Source organism: Erythrolamprus reginae, chromosome 8 (assembly GCF_031021105.1).
Source record: "Erythrolamprus reginae isolate rEryReg1 chromosome 8, rEryReg1.hap1, whole genome shotgun sequence".
Classification (NCBI taxonomy): Eukaryota; Metazoa; Chordata; class Lepidosauria; order Squamata; family Dipsadidae; genus Erythrolamprus; species Erythrolamprus reginae.
In genome coordinates, this window is record NC_091957.1 from 41632720 (window position 1) to 41659940 (window position 27221).

The following is a 27221-nucleotide window of genomic DNA, read 5'->3' on the forward strand; positions in this document are numbered from 1 at the left end:
TGGAATCTTATGTGGGTGCCAGGACTGAGCTGACCTTGGCTTATGTGCTTGGAGAGGAGTCCATAAAACAAATTCTGGAATTATAGCCTAGCCTAGGAAGTAAAATCATCATCAGAATCAACTGCCTAGAACCATGATGGTGAACCTTTGGCACATGTGCCACAAGTGGTACATGGAGCCATATTTGCCAGCACAAGAGCTGTTGCCCTAGCTCAGCTCCAGCGCGCTTGCCAGCTGATTTTCAGTTAACGTGGAGGCTCTGGGAGGGTATTTTTGACCTTTGGGAGGGGATGGGGGGCATTTTTGCCCTCCCCAGACTCCAAGAAAGCCTCTGGAGTCTGGGAATTGTGTAAAATGGACCTACCAGGCTCACCGAAAGTGGGGAAATGGGAGAGGAGAGGTCGTGCAGGCATGTGCGGGGGGCAGGACAACATGGGGGGACATTGTGCATGCATTCATAGGGGACGGGACACTTGGGGAGCCATTGAATTATGGGTTTTGGCACTTGCGTAATAGTGCACAAGGTTCACCAGCATTGTCCTAGAAGGAGGCAATAGCGGGTTGGCCATAGATGACAGCTGTAGCTGACCTTGGCTTACGTTGGGTCGAATTTTGGCTTTTTTTGTTTTTTGTTAACAGAATAAGAGGGTTGGAAGGGACCTTGGAGGTCTTCTACTCAAGCAGGGGACTCTATACCCTTGATGGTGAACCTATGGCCACACAAAGCCCTCTTTGCTGGCCCGCGTCATTGCCCCAGGTTAGATCTTCGTAACGGTCTTTAAATCTTTAGGACTGAAAGCTAGCCTAGAAAGTAAGAACAACAAGTACTCCAAAGGAGTCAACAGCAAGCCCTTTTGATAGTATTTCAAAGAAAACTACATGGGCATGTCCATGTAATCACCAGGTGAACTTTACTCGAGCTTTAGACTGGGATGTCCCAGTTCATGGACGTTTGTATGGTGTATGTTGGCATGGTTCTTAGCCAGCTGCTTTTTGTGTGTGTAGCTCCCTTGACATGTCTCTGGGCAGTACAAGTCACACTTATTTTGTGGTTTTGCCCTTTCTGGGTCTAAAATGTAAGAGTGGAGTCTTGTTTTTTCCAACAGAAATACTGTATGAGTTACATTATTTGCTCCATAATCAGTTCCTAATCATGTCAAAAATAGGACATGTGCTATTTTTCAGGGTGGGGGATTGACCGCCCAATTCCATTTTAGAGGCACTGTGGCTGCACTGTTGCTTCTGATTTTCATTAACTTGACAGGTTGCATTGATGTGTTGTGACACGTGCCAATTACAATAAAAGAAACCTGGATCTGTGCCCCACCTGAGATCTTAAAGCTTAGCCAATTTGGCAGAATCTATGCCATCTTTACTGGCATCAACCAATCACCAATCCTAGTTAAAAATAACACCCCTGGGGTTTTTTCTAGCCTCTTATTCTCTGTAGGATTAGGAAAACCATCCTTAATAAGTCTCGAAAGATCGGTCTTTGATTTTGCTTCATCCTGTCTTTCACTGTCAGCAATAATATGAGTTGGTAGGCCAGGAACAGGCCAATTCTTTTGGTTTTTTTTAGCTTACTGTGCTTAAACTGGGAAATACGCAGATGAGTTATGTATGTTCCAGGCCCCTGAGGCTGCAGGGTGCGGTTTAGAAAAAGTTTATGAGGATCTCCGAGAGATTATTTGCCTTGAGAAGATAAATTAAGGTTCTTCTTCTCTGATCCTACCAGATTTTAAGATGGCTGTTGAAAATGTACTCATCTTAGAGCGGAATAGGAAAGAGTGACGTATTGTTTTCTCCCCCTTGACTTATGGATTGTCCCAAACCTGAAGACATATTTCCCAACGTTGAGATCCAGTTTTCCAATACTTTTTTTCACTTTATAAAATTTGAAAGCCTGGCTTTTACCTCCGAACTACTTCGTGTTCTGCAGATGTCATCGCTGGCATCAGTCTTCCTGTTTCTCCCCACTTAGATTAATAATAGCTTTTATTATCACAATTAAACTCGCCGTGGGAGGTAAAGCGAAGATATCTGCATTGCTATATGTCAATTCAGCAGGGACAGTTGTAACACTGAGGGTTTTTTTTCTTAAACTTATAAATATTGACAAAGAGAGAAGGATGTCTACTCTATAGCTGGTCTTTTCCCCTGATTCATCTACTTTTTGCAGGTAGCATGGGAAGCTCCTCGGGGCATTTTGCTTAGAAAGAAAGATAAGGATTCATTCTTATATGTGAGATCCATTGACCTCATTTGAATTCCCTTTATACCTAAGGGAGGGCTTGTTTCTTCCGCCCATAATATAGAAGCAATAAATCAACAACAGCAGGCTTCTTTAAAAAAAAAAAAGGCTTTGAAGGGCAAATGAAACATTATTTAGGACACAGTTTATCCCAAAATGTTATTAAAGGCAACATTTGCTGTAGTTTATCACACCTGGAGTTTGCCGAGGGGCATTCCAGGTGCAAGGTGTTTGTTTTATAATTATTTTTTTACTGTTCTATGATTGCTTTATATATATATATACTGTATATTTTAATTAAAAAGTTTTTTATTTATAATAAATTAAAAAAACATTATATATACATAACAATATTACACGATACAGTCGAATAACAATTAAAAAAAGAAAAGTACATGACAGTCTATTCAGAATATATATTGCTCAAAAAAATAAAGGGAACACTCAAAGAACACATCCTAAATCTGAATGAATGAAATATTCTCATTGAATACCTTGTTCTGTACAAAGTTGAATGTGCACAACAGCATGTGAAATTGATTGTCAGTCAGTGTTTCTTCCTAAGTGGACAGTTTGATTTCACAGAGGTTTGATTGACTTGGAGTTATATTGTGTTGTTTAAGTGTTCCCTTTATTTTTTTGAGCAGTGTACATTGATTATTCCTCCCCTCCATTAATTTCCCAATATATGTTTAAGTTTGCATTGGTTTAGAAATTCTCCATACTTTCTAGCTTTTAATCTTGGTTTTCTTCTCTATCCAATTATATAATTTTTTCCAGGTTTCCAAATAATCTATATCTGATTTGTCCTTTAACTCTAACATCAGTTTGTCCATTTCGGTGCATGTTAGAATTTTAAATAAGATTTCTTCTTCTGTAGGGGCATCTTTATTTTTCCATTTCTGGGCATAGCTTAGTCTTGCCACAGTTAACTATGTAACATTAAATATACTTTATTTTTCTCATATTTGTCTATGGTTATTCGTAGCAAAAACAATTCAGGTTTCAGATTGAGTTCCATCTCTAAAATGTGCGACCTATAAAACATTTGCTTTATATATTTGTTTTGTTGTGGTGGTTAATGTATTTTAAATAAATACATTTCCACACAGTTGATATTCTGTTGAAGTACCTTGTTTTTAGTTGATTCTTTATCATCCCACAGGAATAATCTCCAAGGGATTCACACTTATGTATTCTTTGCATCTCAGCAAAACGAGCAAACACTTATGTCTATGGAGATTCTCAATCATCCAGGTCATGGATGTCCCAAAAGATCCTTTTTCCAAAAGGCAACTAGAGTTTCTTGGTTTGTCTCTTTGAAAACATTTCACTGATCATCCAAGAAGCTTCTTCAGTTCTTTTTTTTAATTTCCCAAAGTTTTTTTATTTTTTCTCCACCAAAAAAAAAAAATACTTTTACAACATCATACACCTTCAATACAGCTAATTACATACAGTATTATTAGAAGGGTATCCATTCTATTATTTCTTAACCTATATGTTTGCCATCCTTGGAGAGGGGCGGCATATAGAAACATAGAAACATAGAAGGCTGATGGCAGAAAAAGACCTCATGGTCCATCTAGTCTGCCCTTATACTATTTTCTGTATTTTATCTTAGGATGGATCTATGTTTATCCCAGGCATGTTTAAATTCAGTTACTGTGGATTTATCTACCACATCTGCTGGAAGTTTGTTCCAAGGATCTACTACTCTTTCAGTAAAATAATATTTTCTCATGTTGCTTTTGATCTTTCCCCCAACTATATAATATAAATCTAATCTAAATCTATATAATAATAATAATAATAATAATAATAATAATAATAATAATAATAATAAATCTTGCTGCCTCCTTTTTTAGTTTTGTCATTCAGATAAATCAATTATATTCTAATTAAATTTATTGCTAATATTCCTTCTTGTGTTTAATGAAATATTTCTTAAAATGAAGCCGTAGTGTCTCCTTCTCATCCTTATTTTCTTCAATTCTTGGTTTGTTTCTTTGAAAACATTTCGCTGCTCATCCAATAAGCTTCTTCAGTTCTGAACTGAAGAACCTTCTTGGATGGAGAAGCAAAATGTTTTAAAAGGGGAAAAAGAAACCCCAGGAAAGTCTAGTTGCCTTTTGGAGAAAGCACCTTTCGGATAAGCAAATACTTGACATTGTTCCCTGATTTTACTCCGTTTAATACAATGATGGCGAACCTTTTAGACACCGAGTGCCCAAACTGCATAGGTACGCATGCCTAGACTGAAATGCATGCATTCATGTAAATGCACACATGCATGAACATGTGTGCACAAATATGCATGCCCACATGCACAGCAGAGACCCAAAGACCAGCTAGCTGGCAGGAAGTGGGATACCCCAACACTGGCAGCGCGGCAAGAGGTAATCTTCTTCCTTTGTGAGCTTTTGTTTCATTGTTTGCAGGGAAACTGAAGCTCATGAAACAAATGCCATGGAGATCTGACCTGGGTTGATGGTTCATGTGCCAACAGAGGGGGCTCTGCATGCCACATCTGGCACTCATGCCATAGGTTCGCCATCATGGGTCCAGTACATTAGTACAGTATATGTTTTTACATGGAACAGTTAAAACTAGACTTGTTTCCAGTGAAGGATTCCCCCCTGTGATTTAATTCTTACTAAAAAAACTAGTACAGTGGTACCTCTACGAATGCATCTACTTAAGAACTTTTCTAGATAAGAACCGGGTGTTCAAGATTTTTTTGCCTCTTCTTAAGAACCATTTTCTACTTAAGAACCCGAGCCCGGAAAAATTTTCCAGGAAATTTGAGAGTGTCACGAAGGCTCGGCCAGTTTCCTGCCATTCCTCCTTTAATCCCAGCCATCTCAGGCTTTTCTGGGCTGCCAGAGGAGACTTTCGGTGGCGCTTAAGGAGGCTTTGGCAGTCCAGAGTGAACGAAGCATTTTCCTTTCTCTGGGCATTTGGAGAGGGAATAAACCTCTGCCAGTGCCCAGAGAAAAGAAACGCTTCCTTCACTCTGGGCAGCGACTGTCCTCCTCCTCTTCTTCCTCCTCCACTCAAATTCCGAGCTTTTATTTCTTTCCTAATGGGTTTGCATGCATTATTTGCTTTTCCATTGATTCCTATGGGGAAAACTGCTTCTACAGTACTTACAAACCTTTCTACTTAAGAACTTGGTCACGGAACAAATTAAGTTCTTAAATAGAGGTATCACTGTAGTAGTTGTCAGAACATCTCACGAAGGTCCAGTTGTGGTGCCAATCTCATCCACTAGTTAAGTCCCAAATGTTTTCTAGTGATGAAATCAACTCCACCTAAAAAAAGAACCACCACCACATGATCTGCAACTTTGTCTTAACAAGTCTTATAATTTGCTTTGGGAATGCAGTTCCCATTTTCTGGTTATGTCAACAGATTTTCATCACTTTCTCTTGGTAGGCCATCAAAGGCTGCAAGAAGTGTTACACCAGGGAGATATGGTAATGCTTTAAAGAGCCTGCTTTAATGCATTCACTTGCTAAAGGGTAAAATCTCTGTACCAGCAATTCAGTATCAGACTTGTTAGGCTGTTTATGCAGCCTGTTGCCTGCTTACGTATCCTCCAATTTGATCCTCACCAGTTGCGTAGGACTTTGGCTGCCGTAATTCCACAGCAGGGATGAATCTTAGAAGAGCGTGGGAATTGAATCCAATACATCAGGTTGAATAAAATAGTGTTCTGGGTCATTAGTTGTCCAGGATCCAATCAGAAGTCCAATGTAGGCAGAACATCTCCCATCTACAAAGACTGGACTACAATTCCCAAGAGCCTCAGCCAGCAATGATCACTAGTGTTTATGCTGGCTGGGGAATTCTGGGAGTTGAAGTCCAGATATCTTCAAGTGGCCCAGGTTGGGAAACACTGCACTAGAGAAGGATCTGGGAGATGTAGTTCAGCAATAAACCTCCAATACGATGAACGGTTGCAGGAACCGGGCATAGCTAGTCTAGTGAAGAGAAGGAGCAGGGGAGACATAATATCAGTCTTCCAATATTTGAGGGGCTGCCACAGAGAGGAGGGGGTCAAACTATTTTCCACCCAAAGGCCAGACAAAGAATAATGGGTGGAAACTGACCAAGGAGAGATTCAACTTGGAAAGAAGGAGAAATTTTCTGACAGTGAAAACAATCGACCAATGGAACAGAAGTTGCCTTCAGAAGTTGTGGGAGCTTCATCACTTGAGCCTTTCAAGAAGAGATTTGACTGCCATCTGTCAGAAATGGTGTAGGGTTCTTTGCTTGGGCCGGGGGAGTTGAACTAGATGATCTACAAGGTCCCTTTCAACTCTCTTAATCTGTAAAAGGTCTCTTCCAGCTCATTGATTCTAAAGAATATCTAGATAGCCAAGGAATTTGGATAACCATTCTGCTGAAGGTGCTTTGTAATTTCCTAGAGGTCCATAATCTTTAGTCTGTTTTTATTTTCTTCTCTACCCGAACAATACAGGATTATGTTCCTTGTGAAATAGTGCTAATGATGCATTTGCTTTCTTGCAGGAAATTCCCTCTCCAGCCTTGAAGTTGTCTCCTTATTCCCAAGGCAGCATTCGAAAGATTATCTTGGAGAATCCTGAAAAGGTAGGAAAGTTATTTATTTTTTATTTATTTATTTTGTCCAATACAAATTGAAAGTTAAGGAGAATAAAAACATGTAGTAGTAAATATCAGGGAAGGGATAGAAGAAGAGATATGAGAATAGAATACATCAATGAAGAGTAGATGGGAGAAAAGATATATAAAATATAGGAGAGACAATTGGACAGGGGACGGAAGGCACGCTAGTGCACTTATGCTCGCCCCTTAAAGTTGTTCTGTTCTTCCAATGGCATGGGGCATAAGATATTGGAAGTAGATTTAAGTGTAGCCTCGGTAGGCTCAGGGCCAGATTATTTACGGAACCGCATCCTCTCTCATACCTCACTGCGGACAGTAAAGGCCCACAGAATCGGTCTTCTCCAGGTCCCATCTGCCAAAAAATGTCAGTTGGCGGGGTCTTGGGGAAGAGTCTTCTCTGTGGTGGCTCTGACCCTTTGGAATCAACTGCCCCCAGAGATCCGCACTATCTCCACCCTACCGGTCTTCCGGAAAGCCATTAAGAACTGCTTTTTCCGGCAGGCCTGGAATTAGAATTGCCTGTAAGTCTGTGTGGTTTTTATGACATTAATGGGTTTTTTAAAATTATATTGTTGATTTTATTATTATATTTTAACTCCTTTTTTATTGCTGTTGTGTTTATGTCTGCTGTTGGCCGCTCTGACTTCGTTTCAGAGTGAATGACATATAAGTGCAATAAAAATAAATAAATACAATAGATAGATGATAGATAGATATTTAAACATGCCTGGGATAAACATATATCCATTGTAAGATAAAATACAGGAAATAGTATAAGAGCAGACTAGATGGACCATGAGGTCTTTTTCTGCCGTCAGTCTTCTATGTTTCTATGTTTCTATAGATAGATAGATAGATAGATAGATAGATAGATAGATAGATAGATAGATAGATAGATGTGGGTGGGTGGTTGGGTGGGTGGATGGATGGATGGATAGATAGATAGATAGATAGCTATGGATAGATGGATAGATAGATAGATATGGATGAATGGATAGATAGAGATGGATGGATGGATAGATAGATAGATAGATAGATAGATAGATAGATAGATAGATAGATAGATAGATAGATAGATAGATAGATAGATTGTGGGAGTTGAAGTCTGCAAGTCTTAAAGTTGCCAAGTTTGGGGACCCCTGTCTTAGATGTTGCTTCCTTGGAACTTGAATAGGAGGTTGGACTAGAAGACCTCCAAGGTCCCTTGCAACTTTGTTATTCTGTTGTGGATGAATCCTAGATTCTAATTTATTGACTCTCCATTGGATCCTTTGAGCTTTATGCAGGAAGAATATAAAGGCAGTATTAAAAGCCCATAGCACTTGGGACATTTCAGTCTCCTCCGTCTTCCCTGTGGCCCCTAGAGTTCTCTCTCCAAATAACCTTGAAAAGTAAACTGGAGACAAACAACTTAGTTTAATCTCTGGGAAGAGGGGAGTTAGAAGATGGATAGTTCAGGAGAGTTAATCCTAGCATTTACTTAATTGCATTCTTAACCTGACCCTGGCTGGGTTTTTGGGGGAAGGTGGCTTTTAGATTGCAGAAAGTAATATCCCTGGTTCTTTTATCTAGGTGACTGTTTATCCACCAGAATCCTCTGGGCGGGTTGAAATGTGTGTAGATCAGTGTAGGAACATACAGTTCCCTGTCTGGCATTTTTCTCAATCATCTGAGATTTAGTCCCTCCTTGTCTTGCCATTCCTGGCTATAGCCAGCCTCATTTAACAGTTTAACAGAGTTGTAAGGGACCTTGTTAGGTCATCTATCCAATCCCACACTGCCCAAGCAGGAGACCCTACACTATTTCTGACAAAAGGCAGTCCAGTTTCTTCCTAAAAACCTCTAGTGATTGTTCTGTCGGGCTCTCTGGTAGAATCCTCCCAAAAATTCACAGGTACAAATTTCAGACACACACACGTTTGAAAATTCAAAACAATGTTCTTTATAATGAAAAGTCACTTAACCTAAGTCCTCTTTTGGTATAGGAAAGAGCACTCGTCTCCAACCAAACTGGTAATTGGTACAAGTCCCTTATCAGTTCTGTGATACTTAGCTTGCAGCTGTGAGGCAATTCACAGTCCTTCTTCTTTCACAAAGTGAAACACACTTTGCTCTGGTTTAGTTTCAAAGCGGGGAAAAATCAGCACACAAAAGGTCAAAGTCAGTAAAGCAGTCATGAAACACAACGATCAGATAATCCTCCACAATGGCCAAACCCACAGGCTGCTATTTATAGCAGCCTCACTAATTACCACAGCCCCACCCAACTACAGGTGGCCTCATTTTCTTTGATAATAATTTCTCAGTTGTTGTTGCCTATGCATGCGTGGCTGTATCATTAACTCTTGTTCTGAATCCAAGGAGGAGCTAGATAATTGATCTCCTTCTGAGCTGTCTGCCCCACTCTCCTCCTCCCTGTCACTCATGTCTTCTTGGTCAGAGGAGCCTTCATCAGCAGATTCCACCGGGGGGGGGGCACAAAACAGGCCTGCAGCATGTGGATGTCTCCCCCACATCCACAGTCCTTGGGGCAGGAGCTGGGCCAGAGCTAACCACAACAGTGATGAAGCTCTCGCAAATTCTGAATAACATAATAATAACAGATCAACAGAGTTGGAAGGGATTTTGCAGGTCATCTAGTCCAACCCCCAAATCAGGAGACCCTACACCATTGCTGACAGGTGGCAGTCCAGTCTCCTCTTGAAAACTTCCATTAATGAAGCTCCCACAACTTCCAAAGGCAACTTCTGTTCCATGGGTTGATTGTTTTCACTGTCAGAAAATTTATCCATATTTCCAGGTTGAATATCTCCTTGTTTAGTTTCCATCCATCATTCCTTCTCTGGCCTTTGGATGCTTTGGGAAATAGCTTGACCCCTTCCTCTCTGTGGTAGCCCCTCAAATATTGGAAGACTGCTATCATGTCTCCCCTGGACCTTCTCTTCACTAGATTAGCCATGTCTAGTTCTCTGCAACCGCTCTTTGTATGTTTTAGCGTCAGTTCCCATATCACCATTTTGTAAAGTTTGATGCTTTGCAGTCTGTGAGAAGCCTGTGTGTAAATAAGGAGTCTGCTTTGTTACTTACAGGAGCCAATGTCCCCACTTATGAGAGGAGGGAACAATGTCATCTATGAAAAAACCATAAGGAAATATGAGCTGCTAAATCCAGAAGAGGTAAGAGATTCTCCTTCCTTCCTTCCTTCCTTCCTTCCTTCCTTCCTTCCTTCCTTCCTTCCTTCCTTCCTTCCTTTTTTTTTTGGAAAAAGTTTATTTACTGATATAGTACAGACAAAGGGAAGAAATAAAAAAAGAAGGTAAAAAAAGAAAAAGAAATAATAATAACAACACATCAAAAATACGTATTAAAATATAGGCGTGTACGGAATCGGTCCATATATTCTTCCGAAACTATGTAAATTTTCTTTAGCCCAGTTATAGTTATTGTCAAAAATCAATTTGTCTCTTTTAGATAACACATAGAAACACCCTCCCTCCCTCCCTCCCTCCCTCCCTCCCTTCCTTCAGGTTTTAAAGACAAGTTTTCAAACTTGTCAACTTTAAGACTTCCTTCCTTCCTTCTTTCCTTCCTTCCTTCCATCCTTCCTTCCTCGTTCCTGCCTTCTTCCCCTCCCTCCCTCCCTCCCTCCTTCCTTCCTTCCTTCCTTCCTTCCTTCCTTCCTTCCTTCCTTTGTTTGGGTTTTAAAGACAAACAGGATATTTTAATTTGATTGCTAAAGACGACAGAACCATCATTCGGAGAGGTTTTCAAACTTGTCAACTTTAAGACTTCCTCCCTCCCTCCTTCCTCCCTTTCCTCCCACCCTCCCTCCCTCCCTCCCTTCCTTCCTTACTTCATTACTTCGGGTTTTAAAGACAAACTGGATATTTTAATTTGATTGCTGTGTGGGGGAATTCAAGAGCTAAAGTGGACAGAATTCCCGAACAGAACATATATAACATTTATTTGAAGAAAGTATAATTGTTGTACGTGAAAATAATGGTACGGTAGTAGTAAGAAATTCTTGATAGGATTCACAGTTTGTCTGTTTATGCTGGTTTGTGATGACAACTGCTGAACAGTATACAGTAAATGTTCATATTTTTTTTGTTCAGCAATAAATGTGAATTCTTCATTGAAAAAAAAAGACATCCCCTGAAAGTAAGACATAGCACATCTTTGGGAGCAAAAATTAATTTAAGACAGGGAAACGGGGTAGGAAGGTTTGCAACTTTGAAGCCAAACACCTGCCACCATTTGATCTCCAGGGCAAATGAAAACAACTTAGCCAACTGCACAAAAAACTGGACGCTGACTTTGCAACTAAGCTGTCCATTCAATAGGCACCCTGCCCTTTTGAAACAAATGACTACGGAGTCTTGTTACACCAGGCCCTTTCTTCTCCGGGAGTATAAAGTTCCAAGGTGCTCCCTTTTTAGAGACTGAGATGAACTCGAAAGGTATTTTAAGACCGACTAACAAGTCTGTGTATCGAGGAATGGAAAAGTGTGAGTGGGTGGGGGAAGAACAGGTGAACAAGGAAGCCCAAAGCATCAACTTGTGTGAAAACTAGAAGACAAACATCCTTGGTGCTTTCTGAGCTTGCTTGTTTTCCTGTGGACTTTTCATTGTCCAACTATGTAATATCATCCGTGCTAGAAGGGAGTGGGCTTTGCTCTCTGTTTATATACCTGCAACCCCCCTCTGCCTTCTAGCATTGATGATGTTAGCTAATTGGGTATTGAAATGACTGCAGGATAGCTCAGAGAGGTTTGAACCCCCCACAGTTCAATCCTGAGCTACAAATATTCTCTTCCTTTGGGAACATCCTTGTGATTCCTTGCCTTTCCCTGCAAAATTCCAGTTGAGAACAAAGAGTCTTACCAGGCTCCTTTCGAGGGAGCTGATCAGGATGGAAAGCTAGATAAATATAGAACAGCTGGACACATTAATGAGTGTGGAGTTGAACATCTGGTACAAAAATCTTGGTGGAATTTATTTATTTATTTATTTATTTATTTATTTATTTATTTATTTCCTTCCTTCCTTCCTTCCTTATTTATTTATTTATTTATTTATTTATTTTTATTAAAATTTTCCAAATTAAGAACAAAACAACATAAAGCACAAACATATGAATTACACACACATAAAATGCAATTCCACTGATACAGTTTTACAGCATCAGAATTTTCCTTCTTAATTTTACATTCTTCCTAATTACAGCTATTATCTTTTTACTTAAATGTTTTTCTATTTTTATTCATTTTATACATTATTAATTAATAATGATACCATTGTATACATTATCTTACAACCATTTAGATTTAAAGTTACATCTATAACTTTTCCCCCCTATAACATTTCTTTTTTATCCTGATTTACATATTGATTTTACTTTTTTTTTTACTTTTTTACTTTTTTTACTTTGATTTTACTTTTTTTTTCCCGAGCCAATCATACTATCTGTCCCATATTTTACAATATCCTGTTTCCTCTCTCAATCTCTCAATTCCATTGTTAGTTTACTCATCTCTGCGCATTCTAGCACCTTTTTAAAAAAAATGGTCATTGCATTTGAGAGGTTCTTTTCTTTTGGGAAGATCTTTCATGCCCACTAAAATGAACAATACCAGCAATGTTCAGTTGGAGGATCTGATTTTCAGACACAATTCTTTGATCCTCAAATTGTTCCTGTCATTGCAGAGCTGGGAAAAAATGTTGCATTTGTGTAGATTTTCTGGAGGTTTGAAAAAAATAGCTGGACATTCGCCTCTCAAAAATGATTTCATTGGTTAAATCAATGAATCCTTTTGAGAGGCGAACGTCCAGTTTATTTTTCACTTTGCAAAATGTTAGCATCCTACACTAGGCTTATAACCAGTGTTAGAATCCTGAGCTTAAAAGCAGAGTATATGTGGCAGTGGTGGTTATTCAGTCGATAACCCAGGCTAATAGAGTATAAATATTTTATTTATTTATTTATTTATTAGATTTGTATGCCGCCCCTCTCCGTAGACTCGGGGTGGCTCACAACAATAACAAAGACAATGTAAGAACAAATCTAATAATTTAAAAAACACTAAAACCCCCATTATTAAAAGCAAGCATACACACAAACATACCATGTATAAACTGTATAGGCCCGGGGGAGATGTCTCAGTTCCCCCATGCCTGACGGCAGAGATGGGTCTTAAGAACTTTATGAAAGGCAAGAATATATCTTATTATTTAGATATATTCAGTAGTAGTAAGTACACAGTCCACTTCGTATATATACAACTCAAGCAATCATATACAAACCAGATATCAGAATTTATAGTTCTATACATACAGCAGCTAACCAATAATATTCCCCTTCAGATAATTCTATACACATATATAATTCTACAATATTTCTCTCCTGCAGAACACACAGTTCTGTATAATACCATAAGTATTACTTACATACTTAAGACATAGACCAACGTTTAGCACACAGCAAGTCTATAATATTTATTTATTTATTTATTTATTTATTTATTCATTCATTCATTCATTCATTCATTCATTCATTCATTCATTCGATTTTTATGCCGCCCTTCTCCTTAGACTCGGGGCGGCTTACAACATGTTAGCAATAGCACTTATTAACAGAGCTAGGCTATTGCCCCCACAATCCGGATCCTCATTTTACCCACCTCAGAAGGATGGAAGGCTGAGTCAACCTTGAGCCGGTGATGAAATTTGAACCGCTGACCTTCAGATCTACAGTCAGCTTCAGTGGCCGGCAGTACAGCACTCTACCTGCTGCGCCACCCCGGCTCCTTATATAGTCACACAGACATAACTAGCAGAGAGAGCAATATAGAGCAACAGCAAGCAATAGCAACAATAACAGAGAAACACATCTGACTCCCTTTTATAGCTAATTGCAGCACTAGCCCTTAAAGCAACATCATGCTAAATTCTTCAGACATACCTTGATGGTTAGTTCATATATTTACAAACCCAACCGGTGAGGTACGTAGTACTGACATTAAGGATTGATCGTGTCTGTTCTACCTCCATTGCTTTAGCTTCATGGATGGGATTCCGGGAAGAATCCATGCCAAAGTCCCAAAAGGCAATGAACAATTTTATAATTGACAAAACTAAGTCGAACTGCAAAATGTGACTGGAATTGTGTGAATCAGAATAAGAATCGAAAGGGACCTTGGAGGTCTTCTAGTCCAGCCCCCTGTTCAAGCAGGAGATCATAGGCCAGTGATGGTGAACCTTTTTTTACCTTGGGTGCCTGCGCAAGTGCCCACACCCATAATTCAATGCCTGAGGAGGGTGAAAATTGCCTCCCCTGTTCCCCCGGAGGACTCTGGAGACCAGAAACAGCCCATTTCCCAACTTGTGATGGGCCCAGTAGGCCCGTTTTTTACCCTCCCCAGACTTCAGAGGCTTTCCTGGAGACTGGAGAGGGCGAAAACGCCATCCCGGAGCCTCCATGCGAGCCGAAAATCAGCTAGCCAGCGTGTGCATAGTTCGTGTGCCAGCAGATATGGCTTTGCGTGCCACCTGTAGCATCTGTGCCATAGGTTCACCATCACTGTCATAGATCATTCCAGACAAATGGCTGTCCAGTTTCTTCTTAAAAATCTCCAGTGATGGAGCACCCCCAATGTCTGGAGGAAAGCTCTCAGGAATAGCTGAGAGCAGCTAGATAATTTCCAGGGTTTGTGTAGTTTTGTTTCATGTCTGCAGTGTGATCCTAGTCAAGATAGGTTTGGCTTTAGGGTTTTCTGCAGGGACCAGAATATCTCTGAGACTGCCTCCTGCCGCACGAATCCCAGCGACCGATTACGTCCCACAGAGTGGGCCTTCTCCGGGTCCCATCAACTAAACAATGTCGGTTGGCGGGCCCCAGGGGAAGAGCCTTCTCTGTGGCGGCCCCGACTCTCTGGAACCAGCTCCCCCCAGAGATTAGAACTGCCCCTACTCTCCTTGCCTTTTGTAAACTCCTTAAAACCCACCTTTGTCGTCAGGCATGGGGGAACTGAAATATCTCCCCTGGGCCTATACAATTTATGTATGGTATGCTTGTATGTATGTCTGCTTAATAATGGGTTTTTAAAAAATATCTTAAATTGTAAATTACTAGATTTGTTATAAACAGTTTTTATTGTGTTGTGAGCCACCCCGAGTCTACAGAGAGGGGTGGCATACAAATCTAATAAACATAAACATGACATTATGCCCCTACCTCCTTGGGCTCTAAATCTGGATTTCCCTTCTGACTGTAGCTCACTTGTGGCACAGCCTAATAACAGTTTTCATGTGCTCCTTTGCAAGACAAATCTCATAGGTTTGCAAACCCAATGGCCTGTATTACAATAATAATAATAATAATAATAATAATAATAATAATAATAATAATAATAATAATTTATTAGATTTGTATGCCGCCCCTCTCCGAAGACTCGGGGCGGCTCACAACAATGATAAAAACAATATTATAGTGGCACAAATCTAATATTAAATGAAATAACTAAAACCCTGCAAAGTAGAAGTCCCCCCCCCAACCAGATTTAAAAAGAAACAGAGGGACCAGAGTCTGGCTTTGGAAAAAAGGCCAAATGGAGATTTGATTACGGAGTTCAGTTTGAAAATAGGTTCGCTATAAAAAAATCTTTTCTATAAAGTTGTGTCTGGAGTAGAACTTGAGTTCACACATTGAACTCACTGCACAATAAGTCATTGTTGGCTGGGTTCACGCATGGCCACAGTCAGCTATTGGCTGAGTGTCCCAATGTTGGCTCACAAACCACAATAAGCAAACAAGCTCAGTGTGTAAACGAAACACCGCAATAGGGTCAAAGTCAAATTCAGAATTACTTCATTGTGCACAGCAGCAGGCTTTATCTTTGAGTCAGTGTTGCTTGGCAGGGAATGATGGGAAGGAAGGCTTCTGTTTAAAGGGGTGTTTCTCATACTTGGCAGCCAGGAGATGGATGGACTTCAGCTTGAATGATTCCCCAGCTGGGGAGTTCCAGGGGTTGAAGTCCACCTCTCTTCAAGCCACCCAGGTTGAGAAACACGGCTCTACAGGAGTTTGAGTGCCAAACTTACTGAAACTTGTGCCAAACTTTAGAAGGTGAGGATTATGAGATAGGTCTACACTTCAGATAGTTTTGCTGGTTGATTAGCACAATAAAGTTATTTAGAAGAGTTGAGTAGAGTAAGAATTAAGAATTAAGAATTAAGAATTAAGAATTAAGAATTAAGAATTAAGAATTAAGAATTAAGAATTAAGAATTAAGAATTAAGAATTAAGAATTAAGAAGACAGTAAAGTAGAACAGATTAGGGTAAGGTAGGGTAGAAAAGGGTAGAATAGAATAGAATAGAGAAAGAATAGAATAGAATAGAATGTGGAGTTGAGGGGAGAGTAGAGTAGAATAGAATAGAATAGAATAGAATGCGGAGTTGAGGGGAGAGTAGAATAGAATAGAATAGAATAACTATTGTCCCTTTGAATGTACACAAATTGGAATACATTAAAAATGAAATTTCATTGCATACAGCTCTTAAAGGGTCACCACCTCCAGTTTTACACTACAGAAAAGTGACTACATTCATACATATGTATATATCCCACATATATTATATGACACAGAGAAACAACACAGTCTAGCTCGGATGGCAAGAGATGGCGAGAGAAAAGACTCTTGCAATTTACCAGAAGGGTTTCCTAGGGAGGAAAGCTGTTACAGAATCTAGACATCCTGCTAGAAATACTTTGAAAGCTCCGCCCAAAGGGGAGCAACAGAAACAGACCTTAAAGTGGGTGTATGGGGCCACTAATGATGCTTCGAGCTCTAAGCACAAAGCGCTTATAAGCAGTATCCTGAATAAAGGGAACTGAGCTTCTTATAATCTTCTCAGTTGTCCTTACCACTCTCTGTAGGGACTTTCTATCTGAGGCGCTGCTGCCTCCAAACCAAACAGGGTTGCAGTTTGTTAAAACGCTATTTGAATTTGACTTCAAATGAGATTGTTCAATGTATAATTCTGGCTTGTACATTATTATTATTTATACACCAGAGTGTCTACTGGATGGTCAGAGAAGGTTAAGATGGCCATGTCTAATTAAAATGTATACATATGTATGTTATTGTTAATATTTAAGGTATGCGTGAATTGATATTTAAATGGAATTGGGGAGAAACCCCCCCCCTAAAAAAGATGGCCATGTCTTTGAAACATGAGCTGCTTTTACTTCTATCATGACACCCCTAGAATAGGAGGAGGAGTATCTCCCAGCTTCCCTTCTTTTTAACACCCGTCTCCCTTATCTGCATTTAAACATTCAGTTTCCTAACACAAAGTGTGTTATTGACATGAAGGATTTACGGAAGAGATGGATGCTATAAGAGAATCTCTTTTTCTTAGGGGAAGCAGTACCTGCAGACTGACCAATGCCAAGTCAACCAACCAGTGGAACATGTCCAAGTGATACAGCCATGCCAGCATACGACCAATGCCTGCAACTCCACTCCGGTCCGTACCCATGATGTTGGACAGAACAGCTTTAATAAAGTTATCATACACAAATATGAACCGGTAAGCAGGGGTGGGATTCACATCATTTATTTACTGGTTCGCCCAGCGGCACCCAAAATGTGAGCCCTGCGCATGCGCACAACCTTCTGCGCAAGTGCTTGGCTCGCACGAACGGCTTGAAAACATGGCAGCACTCAAAGAACACCCGCGGTGTCAGTGCCGATGAGCTGAGCTGTTGTTTAGGTCAGCTGAGTCGCGGTAATCCATTCTGCGTGAATCAGCTGAGTTTAAAAAAAGGGAAATATAGGACAGGCAAGGGTGAGGGCAAGAGGGTGAGGCCAACCAATTCTCTGAACTGCTCAAAATGCCCGCTACTAGTTCGCCCGAACCAGTCAGAACCAGTCAGAAACGGCTAAGTGCCACCTCTGGTTTAAACTATCAATCATATCTTTCTCATATGTAAAGTTATGCATATTAGGGCAAAGAACCCCAAATATACCTACCAACTGATGGGGAACAAGCTTTCTGAGACAACCCAAGAAAGGGATCTTGGGGTTTTGATGGACAGCTGGATGTCAACCCAATGCGCAGCAGCAGTAAAAACAAAACCAAATTACATGCTTGGCATGATTAGGAAGGGAATCGAAAATAGGTTGGCAAGTGTTGTATTGCCTCTGTAGAAATTGATGGTGAGACCGTATTTGGAGTACTATGTACTCCCTAAAGCTCATGGGTAAGAAAGTGAGGACAAATAAAGGGAAATATTTCTTCACCCAGAGGATCGTGGGTTTATGGAATTCACTTCCAGATGAGGTCGTGACAGCTGTCAGCCTGGATAGCTTCAAGGCAGGATTAGATAGATTCATAGATGCCAAGTGTATCGGTGGTTATTGAAACGGATGTCCATGTGCCGCCTCTATGTTGGTTGAGGCAGGCAGGATTCCCTTGGGTAATATTTGTTGTGGGTCAAGGGAAAGGGAGGGTTTTGCCTTCTCTTTCTGCTCCAGATCCCCATGGACAACTGATGGGCCACTGTGTGACACAAATTGCTGGACTCGATGGGCTTTGGCCTGATTCAGCATGGCTCTTCTTATGTTCTTATGTTCAACTCTGGCCACTTTAAGACAGGTGGACTTCAACTCCCAGAATACCCCAGCCAGTTGCCTGGAGGCATTTTGGAAGTTGAAATCCACTTATTTATTTATTTTATTTATTTATTTATTTTGTCCAATACACAATGAGGGTTTTAGTGGGTATATATCTATATATACATAATAAAATACATGATGAAGGTTATAGAGGAGATACTCATAGTAAAATATATCTAAGAAATAATAGAAAAGAAGATAAAGTAATAGAACATATCAATGAAAGAATAGAAGAAGAAATATAGGAATAGAAGAAAGGTATAGGAGATATAGGAGAGCAATAGGACAGGGGACGGAAGGCACTCTAGTGCACTTGTACTCGCCCCTTACTGACCTCTTAGGAATCTGGATAGGTCAACTGTAGATAATCTAAGGGTAAAGTGTTGGGGGTTTGGGGATGACACTATGGAGTCCGGTAATGAGTTCCACGCTTCGACAACTCAGTTACTGAAGTCATATTTTTTACAGTCAAGTTTGGAGCGGTTAATATTAAGTTTAAATCTGTTGTGTGCTCTTGTGTTGTTGTGGTTGAAGCTGAAGTAGTCGCCGACAGGCAGGATGTTGCATCATATGATCTTGTGGGGAATACTTAGATCTTGTTTAAGGCGTCTTAGTTCTAAACTTTCTAGGCCCAGGATTGAAATTCTAGTCTCGTAGGGTATTCTATTTCGAGTGGAGGAATGAAGGGCTCTTCTGGTGAAGTATCTTTGGACATTTTCAAGGATGTTAATGTCTGAGATGCGATATGGGTTCCAAACAGATGAGCTGCATTTGAGGATGGGTCTGGCAAAAGTTTTGTAAGCTCTGGTAAGTAGTGTGGCCAAGAAATACCGTTTTAAGTGGATATTTCTGCTCCGAAAGGATTCATGTGTGGAAGCGTCATCTCAGCCACTCTTTGCAGATCAGGTGACAGCACAGATCAGATCAAAGCTAAATTTCTGCTCAACCATTTTGCTCCAGTTGCAAAAGTGGCCGACACCCAGCCTGGCGGGAAAGGATGCTATTGCTCTCAGTTTCAGCTGCTGAAATTATCAGGGAGTTCCATCAGAAAAGTGTGCCGCTCTTTGCCTCTAGCGCAAGAGGCAGGCAAATTTTTGCAGAAGCCTCCGCAAGACAAGTTCCCTAATGCAGGTTAGCCACAAGTTATGAAACAAAAATGAATCTAGGCGGAGTGCTTGGGAAAAAAGGAGAAGGCTGAATTCTAAGTAGGCAAACAGCAGCTCCATCTACTTTGTGGTGCCTTGAGAGGATGAAGACGCATCGTGGGAAAATCAAGAAAAAAGCTGAGGTTCTTTTCGCCCCCAAACCCTCCTCCTCTAAAAACGTGAAGAACAAAGCTAAGAGAAAATTAGAAAAAAGATATAAATTGCTTTCTGCTGTTTAATTGCAGCGGTAAGGTTTTTAACTCCATATTATGCTGGGAACATATAGGACAAACCCTTCCCCTCCATAAAGCAACTGAGTTTTTAAAGTACAGTGGTACCTCGGTTCTCGAACACCTTAGTTTTCGTACATTTTGGATACCGAACAAAATTTTCTGCAAAAATTTGCTTCGGTATCCAAACAAAAATTCGGATACTAAACAGAAAATTTTGTTTACTATCCGAAATGTAAGATCTGAGGGGACGAGGTGAGAGGGAGTGGGAGTGGGAGTCGGAATCCCGACACGCCCCTCCTGGCCACCCTCTTAACAGCCTCCCAATCTCTACCTTGTAACTGCTCCAAGCTGCAGGAAGGGTAGGGCTGGCTGAAATACCGGCAGCTTCGGGGGGCTACTTTCCTCAGCGGTTCAGTTTGTTACCTCCAAGCAGCTGCACCAACTTTTTCTTTCCCGGCGGCGGCGGTTCCGGCGGCTTCCCTTCATCATGTGACGTTCCTGACGCTGCTGCTGCTCCTCGAAGGGAAGCAGGAAATAGAGGAAATACTGTAGATTTAATTGGTTCCCAGCAAGTCAATGGGCTGGGAACCAATTAAATCCATTTCCATTATTTCCTGTGGGATAAATTAATTTGGTTCTCGACCAAATCGGTTCTCGACCACACTTCTGGAACGGATTGTGGTCGAGAACCAAGGTACCACTGTATTTGCATTTTCTTTTTATACTTTTTTATTCTTTCCCCTCCCAAACTTTAAATAGTTGGGCTTGTTCTGCACCATAAGCCATTAATCACGGTTTGAGGGGTGCTTGGTACACTCCGAGCTTGCTGGTTTTCTTGCAGATGTTTCATTACCCTAACTGAGTAACCTCATCGGTGTTCTGCATCATCACTGCTGTCAGCTCTGATGATGTTACCTAGTTGGGTAATGAAACGTCTCCAAGAGAACAAGCATGCTCAGAGAGCATCAAGGACCCCTCATGTTTTCTTCGGAGTCTTCGGAGAGGGGCGGCATACAAATCTAAGTAATAAATAAATAAAATAAATAAAATAAATAAATAAATGTCAGCCCTGAGCTACAAATATTCTCCTTTATTAATAATAGCAAGAGCACTTAGACTTATATACCACTTCACAGTGCTTTACAACCCTCTTTAAGCTGTTTACTGAGTCAGCATATCACCCCCAACAATCTGGGTCCTCATTTTATTGGCCTCGGAAGAAGGGGAAGCTGAGTCAATAGCAATAGCACTTGACTTATAATTGAGGGGAAGGATTGAACTTCTGGCACTCAGCAGCCTGCAATACTGCATTCTAATCACTGAGAGGGAAGGAAGGGCAATAGCACTAGCACTTTGACTTATATACCACTTCCCAGTGCTTTACAGCCTTCTCTAAGCGATTTACAGAGTCAGCCTCTTGCCCCTTCATCTGCCGATGAAGCCTCCTCTGACCAAGGAAGCATGAGTGACAGGGAAGAGGGGAGTTTGACAGACAGCCCAGGAGGAGATCAATCATCTGTATCATCCTTGCATTCTGAACAAGAATTAATGACACATCCATGCATGCGTAGAGTGATGCATAGGAGACAACAACTGAAGGATTATTACAAGAGAAAATGAGGCTACCTGTAGTTGGGCGGGGCTCCAGTAATTAGGGCTGCTGCTATAAATAGCAGTGTGTGGGTTTGGCCGTTGTGAAAGAGTATCTGATTGCAGTTCTTCAGGAATCATGTGTTGCTGTTTTCTGGACTTCGTTGATTTTTCATGCCTTTGGAACCAAAGCAGAGCAACGTGTGTGTGTGTGTGTGTGTGTGTGTGTGTGTCTCACTTTGTTGGAAGAAGAAGGGGTGTGAAGTTTCTCCACAGTGGCTAGCTAAGTACTTAATGACTGCTTAAGGGAAATTGTACAGACTACCCGGTTGTTTTGAGAGTGCTCTTTGCAATACAAAAAAGAGTGCTTAGTTTATTTTGAATTTTGTGATAAAGAACATTGTTTTGAATTTTCAAACGTGTGTGTGTGTCTGAAATTTGTACCCTTGAATTTTCAGGAGGCTCCTACCAGAGAGCCCGGCAGAACAATAATAATAATATAAATCCAGTTAATAAATAAATAATAAATACATTCTTTAGTTTATGGATGCCTCGTGTAGAAAACAGGGGCATTGAAGAAATCATGAACCGAGCGAGAAATATTTGATAAGCACCCCAAGGGCAGATCAAGTGCAGAAAGTGCAACCAAGAAGGAGACGAGAGCTTTAAAAGAAGCAATTTGCATGCCGAACGAACGTTGCTTTACGACCAGGGAATGGGTCGCTCTAACCCGATGTCCTTTTATGATCTCCTGACAGGTGAAGTGTATCCAGGAGACAAATGACCAGCTGGACTGCCGGTACTTTGGGGAGCTCCTAGCAGAACTGCACCGCAAGAGCAACGACCTGTACAGTTGTTTGCTGAAGCATGTTGAGAAGCTGGGCGGAAGGTAACAACCGTTTGGGCCTCATCCTAGCTTGGAATTTGGGGAATGTTTGGCAGCCCTTCTTGGAAAGGAAGCGGAGGCTGCTTGCCTGAACAGCAGGCTGTGGTTCTGTTGGATTGCGGCCATCCTGAGATTAAGGTTTGCTGAACCCTGTTCAAAAATATCCCTCACCTTAAGCATCCCGGCTGGTTTCTGTGAATTTATTTATTATTGTTTATTTATTATTTGGACTTCTACGCCACCCTTCTCCGTAGACTCAGGGAGGCTCACAAGAAGAATCAATAACAAAGGACAAAAGTAGAACATATAAAAAAATCCAAATCTAGGTTGCCAGAATAATTTATGCTCAAACGTGGAAAAATCAATGTATCCCATCAGAAAGTCAAATCATTGAAAAGATTTATAGATTCGTGGAGATGGATGAAATTTATCTATCTATCTATCTATCTATCTATCTATCTATCTATCTATCTATCTATCTATCTATCTACCTACCTACCTACCTACCTACCTACCTACCTACCTACCTATTATATTGATGGTATCTGTCTGTCTGTCTATCTATCTACTGTATCTATCTACCTACCTACCTACCTACCTATCTATTATATCGATGGTATCTGTCTGTCTGTCTGTCTGTCTGTCTGTCTGTCTATCTACCTACCTACCTACCTACTTACTTACTTACTTACTTATTAGATTTGTATGCTGCCCCTCTCCGTAGACTGGGGGCGGCTAACAACAATAATAAAAACAGCATATAACAAATCTAATTATTTAAATTACAAAAACCCTTATTAAAAAAACAAACATACACACAAACATACCATGCATAAATTGTATAGGCCTAGGGGGAAGGTATATCTCAATTCCCCCATGCCTGACGACAGAGGTGGGTTTTAAGGAGCTTACGAAAGGCGAGGAGGGTGGGGGCAATTCTGATCTCTGGGGGGAGTTGGTTCAAGAGGGCCGGGGACACCACAAAGAAGGCTTTTCCCCTGGGCCCCACCAAACGACATTGTTTAGTTGATGGGACCTGGAGAAGGCCCACTGTGGGACCTAACTGGTTGCTGGGATTCGTGCAGAGGAAGGCAGTCCTGGAGATATTCTGGTCCGATGCCATGAAAGGCTTTATAGGTCATAACCAACACTTTGTATTGTGACTGGAAACTGATTGGCAACCAATGCAGACTGCGGAGTGTTGGTGTAACATGGGCATACTTAAGGAAGCCCATGATTGCTCTTGCAGCTGCATTCTGCACAATATGAAGTTTCCGAACAATCTTCAAAGGTAGCCCCATGTAGAGAGCGTTGCCATAGGTTTGCCATCACTGTTATATACTGATTCCCCAAATCCTGTTAAGCCATGATTTGGCCATTGTTTGTTCAATAATTCATACCTAGGATATAGTTTCCTCAATTAAGTCAGAATGAAAGACAACAGTAACACAACATTGGTGGTGATCATTGTCATGTACTCATTGGATAGGGAAAGGACAATGCTAATGTTTCCTTGTATTTCTTTTGCAGAAGATGCGATCTGGAATCTCTGAATGATGTAAGTGCCAAACAGTTTTCAGCATTTATAGAAATATCTGGGCTATGTGTATTAATAAGCAAACAACAACTAACTATCTTTACGTCTGGTTAAAATCTCAAAAAATGAGATTAAAAGGCTGGTCTTATTCTGCCTGAATGGGAATCATGCTGACCTTTACATATGGTAGGGATTATCTTTTTTATAGAATAGAATAGAATTTTTTAAATTCCAAGTTAGCTTCTATTTCTAATAGTATTCTGAGAGTTGAAGTCCACTCTTCTTGCCACAATGCAGAAACAATATAAATAAACACCCAAGACACCCAAAAAGATGCATTTTTAGCTCAGAAACTCTCCATTGTGCACATCTTTGGGGCTAATGCTTTGGGATTCATCTATGACTAGAAAGTTCCCATGCCGAAAGGGAATAATTTCATCATAGCCCCTCTATTCAGAGGTGGGCTGCTAAGGTGGAACGGTGACATGTGCTAGGCCCCATGGCTCAGAGTGCTAGTGGAGTCCAGCACAATTATGCTACTACACCTGCATGTCTGCGGGTGATTTGCTACCTGCCCAGGTGCAGTAGCAGAATTGCACTGGACTCTGCTAGCACTCAGAGCTGTGTGTGCTGTGCAAATCCTTTGAAAAAGGCCTTTTGTAAGGTAGAAGAGCAGTTATGAAACTACCCCTAGCTGCAAATCCTGAAAGCAGCTGGTACTTTTTCTAGGTTGGATTAAGTGCTGTTTCAAGAGGGGCTGTTGCCTGGCATGGGTCTATGACAACTCCCCATTGCCAGCTTGGCATTGCCAACTTATCGTGGTCAACTCATTGCAGAACAGTTCACTGCAGGATGAGAGTTTACACTAATAAGAAATGGTGGAATAGAATCATTGAAGAAAGGATGCAAAAGGAGGATGGAGACAGAATGAAACGTGAATGGCAAAAATTAAAATACGTTATTCTTTATTTTAAATAATTAAATAGAATTGTTAAATTGTCCCGCAGCAAGTTGTCATATGGCAAGTTGGCTGTTTGCAAGTTATCCCCATTCTGGGCTAGCACTGCATGGACACCTATAGTCATTCCATTTTGTTGAGGAAAAGACATGGTAGCTGTGCCTACTACATCAACATTCATTCATTCATTCATTCATTCATTTATTGGATTTGTATGCCACCCCTCTCTGTGGACTCAGGACGGCTCACAACAAACGTAGAATGCATAATAAAACAATTTGATCCAATTAATAACAGTTTAAAGACTTAAAAGCATCCTAAAAACTTAAAAACATTCAATTAACATTCACTCATTTGGAAACAAAGTCCGAGCCTTTTGAAGCAGCTGTGTCAATCTGAAGCAGATGCAGCTGCTTTTTATCAATCAAGAAGACCCACTCCTGCCTCTTGCAAAGATCCTTTTGCAGTGGATATATTATAAGGTATACATAAGTGAGGTTGAACAGCCTGTAACAGCACTCCTGATAATATGCATTTTATTTCTTGTTTTCTTTTCAATAGGCAGAGGATATTGAGAGCTTGATTCCTAAAGGGCTTTCGGAATCGACAAAACAGCAGCTCCGTTACCTTCTGGAGGTAAGGGGTTATGGAGAAATTTGTAGAAATTGATGGAAATTGTGTTTAATTTCATGTAGCGAAGACCTTTTTGCCCAGACCGCTACACACTAACACACAGTATTGATGCATATTGCATATTTATTTACTTTCCTTCCTACGATGGATACCACGTTGATGAATATTGCTGAATAAACAACTGTATGTCAGCCCAAGAGTGACACAAAAGAATCCAGCCAGAGTTCAGTTCTTTATTTGCTTACAGACAAAGACAGAATCTTGCCAGAGTAAACTTTTACTACTGTCACAGTAGTTGGATTTTCCTAGAAGAATCTAGGGAGTTGCTGTTTTTACAGCCTTTTTCTCTGCTTTGGCTGTGCTGCCTCTTGTCTCACCTTTCTTCTTAGAAGATGCTCCATTCTTCTTGGGAAAGTACCACTTCACCATCCCTTGTGCAATATAATTGGAAAATATGCAATAAGAAAAAGGCTCTTGGGAATTGTAGTTGTAGAATCAATGATAAGAGGCATTAGAATCCACAAGAAGTCCAAGATAAATGAAAATCTCAGGGTCAGAACAAATAACATGTCTCACTGTTTGACCCAAAATATTGGAATAATAGTGTCAGAGCCAAACATCTATGGAGATTCTCAGTCATGAAGGTTATGGCTGTCTCAAAGGTGCTTTTTCAAAGAGGCAGCTGGACCTTGTAGTTTTTCTTTGAAGACATTTCTCTTATCCAAAAGGTTGGAGGAGAACGTTTGGGACATGTCAGATCCAAAGTTGGTCTAAATAGGTTCAGAGCTTGAAGACCTATCTCATCTCTAGTTTTGGAGACCTATCTGCATCCAGTTTTGGTCACCAGACTATAAAAAAGATGTTGAGACTCTAGAAAGAGTGCAGAGAAGAGCAACCAAGATGATTAGGGGGCTGGAGACTAAAACATACAAAGAACCATTCCCAGGAGCATGGGAATTGAATCCAATGCATCAGATTGAATAAAACAGTGTCCTGGATCCTTAGTTATCCAGGATCTAATCAGAAGTCCAATATATGCAGAACCCTTCCCTTCTACAATGAGTAAACTACAATTCCCAAGAGCCTCAGCCAGTGATGATCACTAGAGAAAATTTGGGAGATGTAGTTAAGCAATACATCTCCAATATGATGAATGGTTGCAGGAACCAAGCATGGCTAGTCTAGTGAAAAGAAGGAGCAGGGGAGACAGGATTACGGTCTTCTAATATTTGAGTGGCTGCCACAGAGAGGAGGGACTCTACTTGTTTTTCAAAGGACCTGAAGGCCAGACAAGGAGTAATGGATAGAAACCGAACAAGGAGAGATTCAACTTGGAAATAAGGATAAACTTTCTGACAGTGAGAGCAATCGACCAATGGAACACAAGTTGCCTTCAGAAGTTTGTGGAGCTTCATCACTTGAAGCTTTCAAGAAGAGACTGTCAGAAATGGTGTAAGGTCTCCTGCTTGGGCAGGGGAGTTGGACTAGATGATCTACAGGATCCCTTCCAATTCTATTCTATTCCTTGTGGTAGAAGGGACTATATTAAGGATAATCATATAATGGGAACTTGATGAATGCTATTCACCTGTTCAGTTCTCACCAACAGCACATTGTAGTGACTGAGGATTTGAATTGCCTTGCAAGTCCCCAGA

General features: G+C 40.7%; 1 protein-coding gene across 1 annotated transcript in view; it reads left to right on the forward strand.

The window, feature by feature from the left end:
- The window catches only part of POF1B (POF1B actin binding protein), a 69391-nt gene that overhangs the window by 19431 nt on the left and 22739 nt on the right, over positions 1-27221 (forward strand). Inside the window, exons 2-7 of the mRNA XM_070759755.1 lie at positions 6788-6868; positions 9994-10080; positions 17326-17496; positions 22311-22441; positions 23969-23996; positions 25495-25569. Coding sequence (XP_070615856.1) covers positions 6788-6868; positions 9994-10080; positions 17326-17496; positions 22311-22441; positions 23969-23996; positions 25495-25569 — 573 coding nt within the window. The remainder of the gene's footprint in view (positions 1-6787; positions 6869-9993; positions 10081-17325; positions 17497-22310; positions 22442-23968; positions 23997-25494; positions 25570-27221) is intronic.